Consider the following 17,720-nt stretch of genomic DNA (forward strand, 5'->3'; position numbering starts at 1 on the left):
CGATGACAGGATGTGGTTTTACAAGTGATTAGCCAGCTGAGTGCCATACCACAAAGCCTCAGATGATTACACATTCTTAGAAACTCCTACAACACTTGTTCAATCCTTAGGATTTTTTTTCGCTTGCCATCATAGCTATTGGCCTGTTACGCCATCTGCTGGCGGTTAAATTGCTGACCCAAACATTGCCAACCATTTGTAATAGAAAGTCAGCCCTGAAGCATGTTTCTTTTAACTTCAGATGGGTTTCCCAACCTCATAAATATTTGTTAAAACAGCTTATAATTGTGTGAAATACCAAAGGAGTAATAGTCACCTTCCCAATCCTCTGCCTTTGCTGTGCTGATACTTTCCCAGTACCCTGGTGGTCTCTGTTCTGTCTCTTCCAGAAATTACACGTTGACATGACATATGATCTCTGGCCAGAGCGGTGACCTTATGGATATCGACATATCCATGCTGGAGCAGGAAGAACAGAGATTGTCGGGGGACATCAGAAGCATCAACACAGGAGCAGTAAGGGATCAGTAAAGTATTACTACTTTTGTTATTTTACACCATTGGAAGGGCTCATTAAAAATATTTCATAGGGTTGGACAACCATTTCAAATGGTTGAGAGGAGAGACATTATCTGCTCGAAAATACAGGGTGATTCAAACAGAATGTGGAAAAGCAAAGCTGATTTCTTCACACTTGAATTGACATACAACATTCAGAATAACTGAAAAAGACAGAAGAACTCTTCAAGTTTTTATTGCACCTTACAGATTTTGATGTGGGTACCATTGGTGACACAGCAGGTGTCCAGTTGGTAGTCCAGGCTGCCGATTCCGGCATATGCTCTGTTATCGATTCCACTGCTGTGGAGATGTGTTGTTTTAGGTAGTCTTGTGTTATCAATAGCACTCACATCAAACATCTGTAAGGTGCAATAAAAACTTGAAGAGTTCCTCTGTCTTTTCAAGTTATTCTGGATGTTGTATGTCAATTCATATTGAAATAAATCGGCTTTAGTTTTGCACCATTCTTTTGGAATCACCCTGTGCATCCTGCCTATTTCCAAAAATCTTTATTAGAGCTGATTAGGTCTTTTAATTCTGACATGCTTTTACGAGGACTTGGAATAACTGAATTCACAGAGAGCATATTGTGATTGTGTAATACTTTGATTCTATGGAAATTCTAATTTTAAAAAGTGCTATCATGTACTTACATCTTCCTTTAGTATGTCGCTGGTTGAAGAAGCTGTGTATATGCTGGCTTGGGACTGGCTGCTGATCCCACTGTCCTCCTTCAGGGTCTCATTCTCATTTATCCATGGTTTAAATATCATGGATCCATCGGTCGTGTCCAAGTAGCCATCTAAAGGAGAAGTGGTTCCTAATGAAGTCATGGACGCGGCACTGGCCCTAGAATTTCGAAGGCTTTTACGCTGATAGTTAGGCCACTGACTTTGTGGTTTCGGACTCATAGGTCGACAAGGCATTGAGTTAAGGTCAGAATTGGAAAAAATATTTGCATAAGACGTGCTTGATGATTGTCTCATCATTGAAGGCTCATTTGGATTAAATGTTGTACAGTCCATAGAGTGATCAAACGAATTTCTTGCATTTGTAGTGGTGCCACACTTTACAGGACTTAGCACATCAACATCCTCAGCAGCAGATTCTGGTGAAGTGGGCACCACATGGTTATCATTGAATTCCATGTAGCTACTATCTTTTATTTGCGCTGTAGAACTGCTGAGTAAGTCTGGAACCACTGATGAATGATTCTCACTGCAGGTATCAATCTTTTCTTTAGACCCCTTCCTTGGTTTGTTTGGCGTGATGACGTTCGTGGATAATGTTACTACACTAAGTCTTTTGATTGAGTCTCTTTCCTTGTTCTTTCGCAAGGCTCTCCATGACATTTGATGAGGTCTGATCCTTTTCCTTTCATCTTTGGTGTGGACAGTTTCCAAGCTTTGAGTTGTATTTTCTTTTTCTACATTTTTAAAATCAAAAAGGCTTGAAAAGGACTTATGGGCCCATGATAGCCTTTCTTTTAACCGTTTGCCTTCCACATTTTTATTACTATTTTTCATATTGTTACTATCCAATTGGGGCTTGGAAAAATCTTGGTTGTTGTATGGTTCAGCCTGCTCATGGTTGTTGGATGGTTCAGCTTGCTCTTCGGTGTTGGATGGTTCAGCTTGCTCTTGGGTGTTGGATGGTTCAGCTTGCTCTTGGGTGTTGGATGGTACAGATGGCTCAGGAATCTTAACACTTGAAATATTACTTCTGAATCGAATAAAATTGTCTAGGTCAATCCTCCCTGGTCCTGAAGCTTTTCTCATACTCCTGTTATAGAGGAAGCTACTTTCACCTGGGTCTTCATCAGAGAAATCTGAAGACTGCTCATCTCTATATAGATCGGCCAGCTGTCTACTGTTTATAAATGGAGCTTTAAGAGAGTGTAATTGTTTGCTTTGTATACTACTCACTGTTCTTTCTGCTTTTTCATCTACATTTAGGTCATTTTCTGACTGGGCTGATTGATTGCTTTCTGGGGGAACCTCTAAAATTGGCGGCAATCCTGAAGATCTCTCACTCAAATCCATCTCTTGGTTAGTAGCATTAACATCTTTACATGGTTCACAGTCTTCATTTTCAGTGCAATTGTTGCAGCTACAGTAGGTACTTTCATCATCTACATCTATTGCAGCCTTGCCCGTGTTCTTTGTGGTCCTTTCAGGAGGAGAGTCTTGTAAATGACCTAAGATATCCTCCTTTTCCTCTTCTAGCTTTTGTAAGCTGTCATATTCCATGTCGTCATCATCATCGTCTGAGAAACTGAACGCTTCATGCTCTGAGCTATCTGTACTGTCTTCGCTCTGGTCATCATCCAGCATTTTGACAGAATTTGACAAGTTAATTTGTTCCACGATGGATTCTTCATCTGAATCACATACATTAGCAGACTCTATGTCATTCATCTCTGAAACCAGACTATTATCTTCTTCTTGATATATTCTTTTAGGATCAGGGCTGTCTAGTACATTGTCCTTCATTGGAGGACTTTGCTTAACTTGACTTGTTTCAATAGCCATGTCATCAGTATTCATTTCAAGTGAGACCTTCATATCTAAGTGGGCTTCAGTAGAATTGTTCTTCTCTGCATCATCACTACTGTCTACATTGACATCATCTTGATTAATAAGTGCATCTTTGACTAAATCGTCACTGGAGAACTCCTGAACGAGTATTTGACTATTTTCATGTAAATCATATGATTGCTCAAAAGTAGGCTGTATACTTTGTTCTTCTACAAAATGGACTTCATTGGGTTTGTTCCTTGTTGCCTGAGCATCTGTCCTTTCTATGGATATTATAATAAGACTAGGTTTGTTAGATGAATCATTGGTGGTATCTGACTCCTGATGGGAAGTCTTTCTGATGGTCATATGGTTTGGTGTGGCTTCCTTGTTAACTGCTGAATAGTTTTTTGCTTCATCTATGTTGTATTCAGGCACGTTTGGTTTTAGATGTGGTTTTATTGTATAATTGCCCTTATTTGCTTCTATGGCGTTTAATATAACCAGAATTCTGTTTTCTTTGTCTTCACATTTGTGAATTTCTGAAGATCCACACCCTAGATCTGTAATATCATCATCAAGAGAATTAGTGTGCTGGTTTCGGACTGGTTTATTGAGTACTCTAGTAGGTTCCCAGTGTTGATGGGAACTATGGTCCCAGTCTTCTTGATAAAGACTAAACTTATCTACTCGCGTTGGTTTTTTTGTTGGAGTCCTCATTAAATCTCCATTGGACTGATCTACACAAGCAGACGTTGTGTCCAGATTCGGACCTTCTTTAGAGCTTGACTTATCTGCTGTACTTAACTCTCCTGTATTTGCACCATTCTTTCTACACTCTTCTGCAGTGTCCTTACGGTTATGAATTCTAAAATGAATATTAGGCAAACTTTGGCGAGAGGCAACAATAGTAGTGTCTGACCTTGCACAAATCAGGCAACCTTCTGAATGGGAAATGACACTGACTCTCTTTATTCGATTTGCCCCGATTTCTGTGGAAACCACCAAACCTCTAAGGCTTTCCTCAATTACTGTCACACTGTGCTGCAACCCGGTGAAAGTTACATTATTGTTCTCTGTATCTTCCCTTAAATTTACATTAGAAGTAAAGAGACTTTTCTTGTTCCTATCCAAAGTTTGTACTTTATTTAGCTCAGATGTGAGGTTTTTCTGAGGAGACGGGAGTTGTGTTTGTAAACAGGAAGAGGCCTCGGTCTGATCTTCTTGGCTTTCTTTTGAGAAGTGTGTGTTGTTTGAATAAGTGCCACTTTGGATTTTAGTAAAATTCGAATACACAGATTCCTCCTTGTCTAATAAAATACAATCTGTCCTTCTGTTCAGTTCATCTGTCGCATCGCTAGAAACAGAGTCAACGTCGGAGATGCTTTCAAATACTTCGCTCTTTAATTCAGAGGGGCTATCGCTGAAGTATGATCTTGTTTCAAAGTAATCTTCATCTTGGTCCTGATTGAAAGACACAAACTCAAGCGTACAGTGCTCCGTGCTGTCTTCATTAAACTCTACTTTATTTTCAGCGTCTTCATTTAGTTCTGGGGTCTGTAATGATAAATCAGTGTAAGATGTGGAAATAAACAAAATCTCATTTCAACCGCAAACATATATTGTTATACTTAAAGTGTCCTATTCCTTTCTAAATGTTAGAGATAAGTGTAAATTACCATTTGCCATAATTCCAAAAACCTCACTTTGCTCTACTTATTTAATAAGTTACAAGTTTTTAATCGAAAATACTTTATTAACAATCAGTTATCATAAACAGGGGGTGGGCAAAAATATGGAAACAGTGTATGAAATGAGTGCCTTAAGTTATATGGGATTATAAATCATATTTTAATAATACATGAAGAGACAATATGACACAGATCTGGCTGGGAAGAAGTGACCATCTGCCCGATTAAGAAGGTTCCATTGGTCAGGGGTTTCAGCCACTCAGCTGCTGTTACCAGCTGGCTCCCAAAACCACCCAGAGCAGGGCAAGAGGTGAAGTAAACACAAATTTGTTGGAAAAGTTTTCAGCCAAGCAGGAGTCAAAAGGGCAGCTCAGTGCTAAGGATTAAAATCCCATGCATTTCATATGGCGTTAGCATATTTTTGTCCACTCTCTGTAGATACATACAATGTACTGCAATGTCTAACTAAGAGATTAATTAATTCACTGGGATGCTCGCTTTGACCATAATAGAGTCCAACCTGCTTCCATCATACCATACGGAATTTTTTAGACAAAATAGATTTAGTGCTGGAGACTCTGAATGTAGCCTCCAAATTTTACCTTAAAAAAACAAAAAAACATCATAGCAGTGATCAAAAAAGTAACGTTCCCAAAATGGTATCAATGAAAACTACAGCTCGTTACACTAAAAACAAGCCCTTACACAGTTACATGTATGGAAATATAAAAACTGTTATGGGTCTTTGAATGCAGCGATTTAATAATCTAATTATTTTCCAAAAAAAGGCTTTTTATTGTACAAAACTGCGAAAACCTCAAAAAATGCATGATTTTAGTATCGTCGTAATCATGCATAGAAAAAAAATTATCATGTCATTTACACTGCATAGTGGATGCCGTAAAAAAAAAAAAACAATCGCAGAATTGATGTTTTTTCACTTGCTCCCCCCCAAAAATAGAAGTTATACAATACGTTATATGTAATGGTACCAATAAAAATTACAGCTCGTACACAAAGAACAAACCCTCATATGGCTATTTTGATGGAAAATTTAAAAAGTTGTGGCTTTTGAAAAGCGGAGCTGAAAATCCCACAGAAATTGTTGCATCCCTAGGTCCAAACTAGGCCACATTGTTAAGGGGTTAATATGTAATAATACACCCCATTATATGGCCTTTTAGTATGCAACAAAGAATGTCTCCAGTGGATTGTAGGCATCCATTCAATAAAATTGAACAATATTGAGACTGGGCCAAACCCACCATAGGATCTTTCCTCATTACCTTCGAGCCTTCCATCGAATGTATACCTCATGGGATTTCCCTACATATGCCTCTGACACAAGGCTGATGTGCCTTCCATAAAGGAGCCTATGTTAAAAGTAGCATACCATGCCGTATCTTTCCTTTTTTATAGAATGCCAGCCAGCAACCTATTGCACACTGATAAGGGGCAAAACCCCCAAAACAGCTTTCTGTACATGGTGACCTTTTCCTTCTGGAGAAGAATCTTGTTTTAGTTTATATTTCCAGTCATTGTTACAAGGCTAGTTAAAAAGTCGAATGTTGACTTGCAGGAATTCTGTCTTCCAATAGATGGCGCTGTAGAGGCATTGTTCGATCTTTCAATTGACTGGAAAGAATAAAGTCAAATACAGGACTTGAAATAAAGAAAGTGAGCTTCCGAAAAATGTTTAAAACGACCACCATCAGTGGCTATACAAAGATGTACAAGGTTTAGCAAGGTGGAAAAGACGTACGCCAACACTTCCACGTACGAAGACAGCCTGGTCTGTGACCCCTTCTAGTGCTGCTGATTTGCCCCAAGCTGTGTACAGCAGTCAGGATCTGTCATGTGTGCCTGTCTAAGTGTATCTGGAAGCCTCTCATGAAATCTACGCGCTGCATACTATGTTAGGCTGAAAAAGACACATGTCCATCCAGTTCAGCCTATTCAACCCCCCCCCCCCCCATGTTGATCCAGAGAAAGGCAAATAAAAAGCCCAATGAGGTAAAAGCCAATTTTCCACATCTAGGGGGAAAAAAATTCCTTCCCGACTCCAATCCAGCAATCAGAATAATCCCTTCGCTGTACTCTACGTATTCTTGGAATCGTGGAGTTTGTCTGAACTTGTACCGGGAACATGCCAGCCCACATAGGATGACAACTTTCCTGCAGCTCCGTGTCACTCACTCTATGTGCTCTAATTAAGGAGAACCTGTATAATCTTCTATAGTACAACATTAATGTGCAATATACTATAAATGACGATATCTTGTAATTATAGGGAATCTATGGCTCTGCTGCTGCTCCGGAGGTCTACGATTGTTGCACGCTATACTAATGAGTCCTCATAACTTTTTAGGGGGACTTTAAGTACTGATGAGCTATCCTCAGGATAGGTCATCAATAGCTGAATGACAGGAACCTGCCGCTTGGAATCTCCGCTGATCATTCGGCCCACTGTCAGTGCAGCAAGACGTTGTCATCACTGGTCAGCCAGAATTGTAATAGCCAGCTGCACTCCCATTGAAATCAATGGGAGCTCTGCCTCATATTACACTTACAGCTGTGGTCAGGGTTGGATGTCTGGTACTGACTGCATTGAAGAGCCAGAAATGTAATATGAGGCATCACTTTCACCGATTTCAATGGGAGTGAAGCCAGCTATTACACTTCCAGCACTGATTAGCAATGATGATGTCTGGCCCACTGCACTGACAGCAGGCCATACAATCAGCTGATCAGTAGGCCCCCATCGATCAGCTATTGACCCCTCCAAAGTCGTACATTTTTTGGTACCAAAACTATCAGAAACCGTCAACTAAAATCTTTTGAATCAATAAAAAAAAATGAATTCCACACGTCTCCAAATGTTCATGGATTAATTGATGATGAATGGTGGCTAATAATGTACTATAAAGATAGCCATATGTTGTATAATGTTAATGGTCAAATGGTGAATTTTTTGTCATTAATTGAACGTAACCCTTTCCGATCCACTGTCTGATGTCTAAAGACATTATAATTTAAGGCTGTACAGCTCCGTTGTTGGAAGATGTCCCTCGGGTTCTCTTACTGTATATTGCCAGCCTCTCTGCTGTTGGAGCCTATCCAGTGTGTCACCTCATGCAGCACTGGCTTTAGCCAGCAGACAGCACCATTGTATAACAGCAGAAAAAGAGTAAGCCCCCTAGGAAAACCAGGGTCCAAATTGGATTGGAAAGGGTTAAAAGGTTGTCCCTTTACCCAACAACTCCATATATCACAATACACCCCTGTGTAGATTATGAATTGCTTTCTTCTCTTGAAATAATACTGGACTAATAAAAAACTTGTCCTTTGTCATCTTTTGCACTTATATAATTGAAAGTTTTCTAAGTTTCACCAACTTCAGGGACGGCTATCGCCATGTAATTGGGGAAACAAGTTTGCAGTTAATTCCTGTTAATTGTTGATGTCTTCATACTAGACAGAGGTGACATAATATTGGAATTAATATAATTCATATACGTGGAACATTTCACAAGGAACACGATCCCCAGCCCATTGTGACTCAGTACCATTTATCATCTTGGCGCTACCAAACAAAGACAAACTGGAATATGACTTAGGCTGGGTCACATGCATTAGTTGTGTCCAGCCAGTACTTTCACAACACAACTGATGCCATTTTTGTATTCTCAGTGGTCTGGGCCGATATCTATAGCCAGATAGAAAAATACAGCATACAATATTATTCTGTCCGGCGCCGGGAGGCATCCGGCATCAAAATGTATGTGCCGAAAGCCTTAAACTGTCCCATAGAAAACTTTGGCATCTGTTCGGACATCAAATTTCCTCTGGTATTTCATTAAAATGATGGAGGTAAAAAAAAAAAAAAAACAGTCTTACTAATCTTACTGCATCATTCACAGAGTGGGCAGAAATTCTCTGTATCTTTCATGCTATTGTCATAGTCAAAAATGCGTAGTAATCTCTGCTTACAAATGAAACCAATGCCAAATCTAGTGAATGATTTTTTTGCAATGCTTACTAGTAGAGATGAGAGAGTGTACTCGGTAAGGACAAGTACTCGAGCGAGTATCGTCCTTACCGAGTACCTGCCTGCTCGCCCGCTGGCGGGGAGCAGCGAGGGAGAGCGGGGGAGGGGGGGGGGGTTGGGATGGGAGGGAGATCTCTCCCCCCCCCCCCCCCCGTTCCCTCCTGCTCACTCCCGCAACACAGTGCTCACCTCCGCCAACACTTGAATCTTTGCGGGTGAGCAGGCAGGTACTCGGTAAGGACGATACCGGTATCTGTCCTTAATGGGTACGCTCGCTCATCTCTACTTACTAGTCATTTCTACATTTTTTAAGGGGCCGTCCACTGTTGTGTAAAATGAAGTCCTAATTCCGAGTAGCTTTCCACTGTGGTTTCTGCTATAATTTGGTCCTTGAACACTGGTCTCAGCTACAGTTTGGGAAGACCTGCAATATCATTTTACTTGCATCTATGTATTTTCATTATATCAGAATCTTAGATAAAAAACTGTCCATATAGCAATCTATATGGATGGATATATGTCAATATAGTTCAGGTTTTAGCACAGCAGAAGTCACATTGCAATGCCGCCATCCATCAAAGTGGCAGTGGAGTATCACAGTGGTTTTCCAGGAGTGTAATATTGATGACTTAACAAGATAGGTCACTAATATTCTACTCCTGGATTAGTGTTGAGCAAACCAGTATAACCCTGTTTTGGGTTAAACTTTGCTAAAAGTTTAGTTTGGAAAGAATCCGAACCAAACCGTCAATAAGTTCTAACCGAAACAGGGTTCTGCTGGTTCAGTTCGCTCAATGCTAGTCCTGAACACTGGTTAATAACACTGTCTTAGAGCCAGAAAAGCCCTGTATAACATTCTCAGGGAGTTCTACAGTATTTTTAGGGCTCTTAGGCAACTCTCACACATCCGTTTTTTACCACGATCTAAAAAAAGGTATAAGGCTCCCATTGATTTTAATGGGGCCTCACAGGCATGCGCTCAATCACCGTGCTTTCCATTACAATGATGGGGTGCACTAAAACCCTCTGTTGGCTGCAGGAACCTGCGGCCAAAAACACAGGTAAAATTGCGGCAAAACACCACGATCAAAATCGCTGCGTTTTGCCTAGCACCTGTGTGTGAGTGCCCTTAGACAGTGTTAAACACCAGTTCAAGGAGTATACGTCTTGTGTGGTTTGAACTAATTCGGACCAAACGAAACTTTTTGCAAAAGTTTGGTGGACCGGCCAAAGTGAACTTTTCAAAAGTTTGCTCATCAGTATCCCGGATCACCCCTTTGATGCCAATCTTAATAACATGGTTGGGGCAACTGAACGAATAAACAGCCTGGGGTATTCCATCCAAATTACAGCATCACGCTCCAAACCACAGAATGCACTTCGTACTTGGTTATGAACACTATATCTACATACACATTTCGGACCTCTTTATTAGCACTCTAGAGTAATCAGCAACTTGTAGATTTGAAGAATGAACTTAGATCTGATGTAAATTAGTCTTTCTCTTTCATTGGAAACCCATTAATCTTTCGTATGCCTTTTCTAGATCCCTATACAAATATAAGCATTCTGGAAAAGCCACAGTATAATCACACTACAAATACTACTACACATATCAGATCTAACACATGAATGAAAGAGAAGGCTGCTGCGCTATTTACACTGCCTGGTACCTGGACAGCATCCAAGTTGGCAAACAAGGGGAAAGAATTACAGCCAGTGAAAAGTTTAAGACATAAATGTACAAACTTAGAAGAAATATTGAATATTTTACCTGATGGTTCTGTTGTTCTTTGGTGTCTTAATCTCTAAATGTATGGAGACATAGGAGACAGCTAATGTGCACGGCGCTGTACCGTATCATTATAGAGATGTCTACATTACCGGTTTGACAAGTTATAACTGGCTGCTTAAAACAAAGCGCTTGGCTCTTGTAACACCCACAACTTGTATACCCGCTGTCTAAGTTGTTGTAAATAGTACAATCACACTGTTGTATCTCCGCATTGAGATTCATATACAGACCGTCCGCAATGTTCATGACATTTCCGAAGGACATAGACAGATAATCCCAGAGCATCACGCAGGTTTATTCATATTTACCGAGGGGCTTTCAGTAGTTATTTCACTGCATGCAAACACTGACATTCCTGCCGCATGGAATGAATACAACAGAGGCCGAAAGGAAACAAGTCGTTAAATGCTGGATCGTGCAAATAAAGGAAACATTGCTTGTTATGTCTAGGAATGTACTGTAAATGGAAGAGAGGGTCAACCATCCCAAGAAATAAAGTGACCCTTACTGCCGGTGCGAGATTCATGCCAACATATCATTCAGGTCTTTAATGATCCTACCGATGGCCCCTCACTTACTTTGTATAGAAGAAAGGGGCATTCTTTTATGAAGAACTTTAGGATGCTTATGTAGAAGGAGGATAAAGCCCCTTGATATGGCCTTTATGGAAGGTATGTCTATATATACATATGAAAATACGGGCAAAATTTATTAAAGGGTTATTCCCAACTCAGGAAGTTTTGCCCTATCCACAGTATAGGGGATAACCTGCTGATTGGCAGAGGTCCAACCATTGAAATACCCACTGATCCAGAGATATCTACGCTAGTGAGTTTCTAAATTTTGACAGTGGAGGCTGCCATCTCTCTATGGGAACTGTTAGAGATACTGAGTTAAAGCACTTGGCAATCTCTGGCAGTCCCAATAAAGTGAGCCGGGAACCTGCCAGGGTAGATATGGTGCAGGTCCCAGTGGTTGTACCCCTGCCGATCAGAAAATTTCAAACATTTCAAATGCCGTTAATATCATCCCTATTGGTGCATGATGCATAGGTCTTCATACATTAGGCACATCTTGCACCATCAATGCTACGGCAGCTGGAGAAGATTCCTAGTACAATTTATGCTCGTTTCTGGAGTACATTTTGCTTAAATTTGTCAGGCAAGAGCAGCCCCATCCCCTCATGACAAGATGTGCCACTTTTTTTTTAAGGATACGGCTCCACACGTTGGTTGCCACATGGCTGCTGCACATTTGGGTTGCAGTCAAGATGTGGTCAACAACCCCAGTGGTGATCCATATCCATGAAGCTTCTTCTAAGTGTTCCCTGGCTGTCAGTTGTTAATGGCTACATGAAAACCATGAGGTTACTAACAACTAAGAGCTAGTGAACGCTTAAATCATTAGCAAGCCTCACGAACCTGCCTCACCGAGTGGAGTTGTTGACCGCATCGCCGCCATAACCCAGCCATGCGGCAACCATACAGAAGTCACTGCATGGGGCCATAACCTAAGTGGCGTAACTCAGCATGAATTCAAAAAGTTGCACATTTTTTTGCAAAAGCTGGTGCTGAAATTTGCAACTTTTTAATGCCAATGTTAGCTTTATAAATTCCCCTCATTGTGTTTTTTAAAAAAAGCATAAAGTACATAACTGTCCTGATATTACAGCACATTGGCTTAAAGCTAGCTCAATTGCCATGCAGGAATGGAGTCCTGAGACAGAACCAGATCAAGGCCAATATCTGCATGCAGCTGGCATGTTCTCCACAAACTTGGTTGTGTTACCCCAAGTAATCCAGTTTTCTCCCACACTGCAAAGATATGTCAATGGATGAATTAATTTCCTATGAAATTGGTCTGTTTGTGTGCCTGAAATAAGGAATTAGATTCTGAGCCCCATTGGGGATGGGAACTGGTATGAGTGGCAACTATATTTGTTCCATACTTCAAAATATGTCGATGCTATATATAATAAACCAGACATAAATATTGCAATGGGTGTTTGCAAATAAATGAGGATAGAGTAGGGCCCATACGTTAAAAACACTGTTCACAATTTCACTTTCAGAGACCATGAAAACCAATATTATTTGTGGTGTCATCATTTTCATGTCCCTTAAAATGTGCCACGATGATAAAAAAGTCATGGATATGAAATATGTTGTAAGTATAGCGGGTGTGACCCGGACTCTCATTTACATGTTCCTGTTGATGATCACATGACAGGAAGTCTATCATGGTGATCCCAGAGCAAGCAAAATATTACCAGTGCAGCATCAATGTGCTTTTAAGAAGACCATAAAACTGAGAAAGTTGTATATTAGTGATTATCACTAGCTTAAAATCTATTCATCTACATTTTTTTTTTAAATGTCTGTTTGGTGACAGATACTGTTAGTTGTAATTGACTGAAAGTGCTCTTTAATAAATTCTGTAAAGCAGAAAAATGAGACATGAGTGCCCTAGACAAAGGCATATGGTATGTGAGTGCAGAGCATGGCGAAGAATAATCTTTTAGCTACCAGCACAGTGTTGGCAGTCATAACTCAAGCTACACATGGTCGGGGCAGATGGAGAGGACCAACTGCTTCAAATGCTTCAGACTTCAGGCATAAATACTAACCTTGTATAGTTGTTTTTTCCATACTCAATACAAAAAAAGGCAATTATGTCACACACACTGTCTAGTTCTTCACATAAGTACAGTAAATGACCTTAAAGTGAAACTGACTTTTTTAGGCAAAGTTTATCCACAAAGCAGAAAAGTCTTAATCAGTTCCTATCTACACTCATTTACAAAAAAAAATAATGCCCCCAGATAGAAATGTCCGATTTCTGTAATACTTGGTATGCAGTTATGTCTCAGGCAGATGTATACATGATTATAGTTGTGGTCTGATTAGACATGGGGTCTTGTCACCAGATACTGTAAAAGTGCTTCCCCTGTTACGCTATAAAAAGGCTTTCAGAGGATATTTTTGTGTAGTGGACCTCTTGTTGAGAGATCGTTGACTGCTGGATATGTCTCTATGATGACTTCAAATACATTGGAATGAGAGAATGATGATAATTTCAACAAATTGCCCACTATCCAGGCCATTCTGAACTTTTTGGAGCAGTGGTTATGTGAGAGCACACACACATGGCGGCCAGGCTCCACATGGCCCAGACAGATCAACCAGTAGAGAGGATCATTTTACTTGCTGACAAACACAAGCATATACAACAGTTTTGTTGTCCACCATCTAGACACAGGTGGCACCTTCATTACAGAGCAATGGCTCGGACCATTTCCAGGTGCTTAGCAGAAGGCACCCATTATGGGTTCTGCCATTAACACCCCAGCACGTTCACCTTCGTTTGCACTTATGTGAATGAGAAACCTGGATTGCTGTGGACTGGAACTGTATCATCTTTAGCGACAATTCCAGATTCTGTTTGGGAGCCGGTGTCCGTTATGTTTGAGTATGGAGGCTTCGTGGTAAGTGCTTCAATCCTACCTTTATTGTGGAGTGGCACACTGCCCCAACTGCTTGTATGATCATCTAGGGAGTCATTGCATACAACAGTCGGTCGGTATTAGTGTATCTTGATGCCACCAGGAATTCCTGGTGGAGTCAAGATTGACAGGGGGATGACGCCCCCTCAACGTGATTGGCTGCAGTGGTTGTTAGTATTCAGGTCCTGCAAGGACACTAAAATTCAGAGCAGCCTGTGGCGCATGTGCGTTTCCTTGCTGGCCCACTGAAGGGATAGCACTTAGCTTCCGAGCTGGCAGGAAGGGAGTGGGCGTAAGGGCTCACTGACGCGGCCACTGTGACATATCACAGAGGTGGCCATCATCTTCGGATGTGTCATTGGTGCAGCGGCCGTCTGGGGTCACAATGGCGGGCGCCCTTATCCCACAAGAGAGGCAGCCACTGTATAGTGAGGTGTCGCTAGGGGAGCTTCTGTGAGGCAGAAGAGAGAGCCGGCAGCCGCCAGACACAGCTGTCAGTCGACCCTGCACATAGGTGGCCGCCCTGACCCAGCAGAGAGGCGACTGCAATATTCTCATGTGCCACTGGGGGAGCGCCTGTCACTCAGCACAGAGACAGCCAGCGCAAGACACTGCAGTTCGCGGCCCCCTGCAGGGTGCACGCAGCCATACGGAGGAGTCAGGGGACGGACAGCATGGAGCCTTCAGTCGCCGCCCGAAAGGTAAGCATGTCTGAATTGACGGCCTGCCCACAGCACACTGTGCTGCTAGGACCTTACTACGTTGACCCTATTGGGAGCTAGGGGTGTAACAGGGGCTTAACTCCTGTCAAACCCCTACCTTCCGGTGGCGTCAAGATACACTAATACCTAGTCAGTCAACCCCTAGTAGTTATCAAGGGACACTAACAGCTCAGTGATATGTGCCATAAATCCTGCAACAATATGTGTTGCCTTTCATGGCAGGACTTCCAATAGGCATTTTTCAGCAGGATAATGCTCGCCTACACACAGCAAGAGTTTCCAAGAATGCCTCCTCCAGGTAGCCACATTTAATTGGCCTGCCGATTTGGCATATTTATTGACAACTATAGATGAGCGAGTATACTCGCTAAAGGCAATTGCTTGAGCGAGCATTGCCTTTAGCGAGTATCTCCCCCGCTCGAGACTGCAGGTTCGGGTGCCGGCAGCGGGCACGGAGCTGCGGGGGAGAGCGGGGCGGAACGGAGGGGAGATCTCTCCCTCCTGCTGACAGCCGCTACTCACCGCTCCCCCGCGCTGGCACCCGAACCTGCAGTCTCGAGCGGGGAGATACTCGCTAAAGGCAATGCTCGTTCGAGCAATTGCCTTTAGCGAGTATACTCGCTCATCTCTATTGACAACATATTTATGGAACCAGCTTGGACAGGCATGTACAGAGCTAGAGACCCAGTTGCAATATCCATGGGCAAGTATGCCACCATGCTTGGCAGTATATTATCATGTATCCAGGCCCAACAGGGTACTAGAGCCTGCTTTGAATTGTACAGTTTTCCCCAATAAAGTTATTCTTTAGCTATAATATTGTAATCACTTACATATCTCATCATTACCTTCACGCTTATAGAGTTTCATTCAATTCCAATAATTACTTCTTGGTGCATTATTATTTTAATGAGTGTATGTAGAGGGCAGTGTATGTAGCTTTACCCCAAGCCTTGGATTCTGATGGGACCCAAAAGCTCTCAGTTTTATATAGAAAGAAATCAGTACTATAAATGATGCTTAGTTAAAGGGGTTGTCCCGCGGCAGCAAGTGGGTCTATACACTTCTGTATGGCCATATTAATGCACTTTGTAATGTACATTGTGCATTAATTATGAGCCATACAGAAGTTATCAAAAGTTTTATACTTACCTGCTCCGTTGCTAGCGTCCTCGTCTCCATGGTGCCGACTAATTTTCGGCCTCCGATGGCCAAATTAGCCGCGCTTGCGCAGTCCGGGTCTTCTGCTGTATTCAATGGAGCCGCTCGTGCAGAATGCCGGCTCCGTGTAGCTCCGCCCCGTCACGTGCCGATTCCAGCCAATCAGGAGGCTGGAATCGGCAATAGACCGCACAGAAGAGCTGCGGTCCACGGAGGGAGCAGACCCCGGCGGCCATCTTCAGCAGGTGAGTATGAAGACGCCGGACCGCCGGGATTCAGGTAAGCGCTGTGCTGTTTGTTTTTTTAACCCCTGCATCGGGGTTGTCTCGCGCCGAACGGGGGGTGGGGGTTAAAAAAAAGAAAAAACCCGTTTCGGCGCGGGACAACCCCTTTAAGGAACTCCAGATAGATAGATAGATAGATAGATAGATATGAGATAGATAGATAGATAGATTGATAGATATGAGATAGATAGATAGATAGATAGATAGATAGATAGATAGATAGATATGAGATAGATAGATATGAGATAGATATGAGATAGATAGATAGATAGATAGATAGATAGATAGATAGATAGATAGATAGATAGATAGATAGATAGATAGATAGATAGATATGAGATAGATAGATAGATAGATAGATAGATAGATAGATAGATAGATAGATAGATAGATAGATATGAGATAGATAGATAGGATAGATAGATAGATAGATAGATAGATAGATAGATAGATAGATAGATAGATAGATAGATAGATAGATATGAGATAGATAGATTAGATAGATAGATATGAGATAGATAGATATGAGATAGATATGAGATAGATAGATAGATATGAGATTGAGGATCTCTCTATAGCACTTTTCATATTGTTTTGAAACAAGAGAGAAAAACCAGGATTAATGATAAATATGCCAAATACAATGCCGAAAGCATGCAGATATGTAGGATGAACTGATATTATATTACATATATGCTGTGCTTGCTTGCCAATAAACCCTTCACTTGTCCTTATTACAAGGAATTAGCCATATAAAAGTAATGACAAACACTCATGACTTGATGAAGACGTGGTGCCTTCATGACTACAAACATATCAATGGCATTTTAGATACATAGTTGACCTATATATATATATATATATATATATATATATAGCAGGTACTCTGGGCCTCAGACATACGTCATATGGGTCAATGGTGATTTAAATTTATGGAAAGCACACTTATTAAAGAGCATAACATCTCCTACTAAAAAAAAAACGAAAAACACTTTTAATCATGGGTTGTCCTCTCCTGTCAATTTGCTAAGGACTCCATGCAGAAATGTCTTATGGAGATTTATTGTATGCGTATTAGACGTATGTAGCATTTAAGAGTTTTGTCAAAGCTCTGTAACGATCCATGTAGGAGCTGTTATAGGGGCTACATTGGTTGCTGCTTACCCAAATTTCCAAGAAACGGATGATTGGTAGATACGGCAGGACTCTGTATCATTCAAATCAACATGATTATTGAGCAGAGATGTGCATGCAGCTAAACGTCATTGCAATATTTCATGCAACGTTAGCCTATAGAATTCCATATATACAAACAATATCATGCATCCTTGGTTTTGCAAGTATAGCAGAGATCGAATTTATGTTTTTTCTCAGACAAATGAGGTTCACATATTGCATGTAAGGCCGGCTGCACACAGGCATATTTGAATTGCGGAATTT

General features: G+C 41.3%; 1 protein-coding gene across 1 annotated transcript in view; it reads right to left on the reverse strand.

Annotated features, from left to right (window-relative positions):
• Positions 1 to 17,720, reverse strand: part of LOC136624120 (uncharacterized) — a 132,716-nt gene that overhangs the window by 72,297 nt on the left and 42,699 nt on the right. The window contains exon 2 of the mRNA XM_066598236.1: positions 1,215 to 4,634. Coding sequence (XP_066454333.1) covers positions 1,215 to 4,634 — 3,420 coding nt within the window. The remainder of the gene's footprint in view (positions 1 to 1,214; positions 4,635 to 17,720) is intronic.

This window comes from Eleutherodactylus coqui, chromosome 1 (genome assembly GCF_035609145.1).
Source record: "Eleutherodactylus coqui strain aEleCoq1 chromosome 1, aEleCoq1.hap1, whole genome shotgun sequence".
Taxonomy (NCBI): domain Eukaryota; kingdom Metazoa; phylum Chordata; class Amphibia; order Anura; family Eleutherodactylidae; genus Eleutherodactylus; species Eleutherodactylus coqui.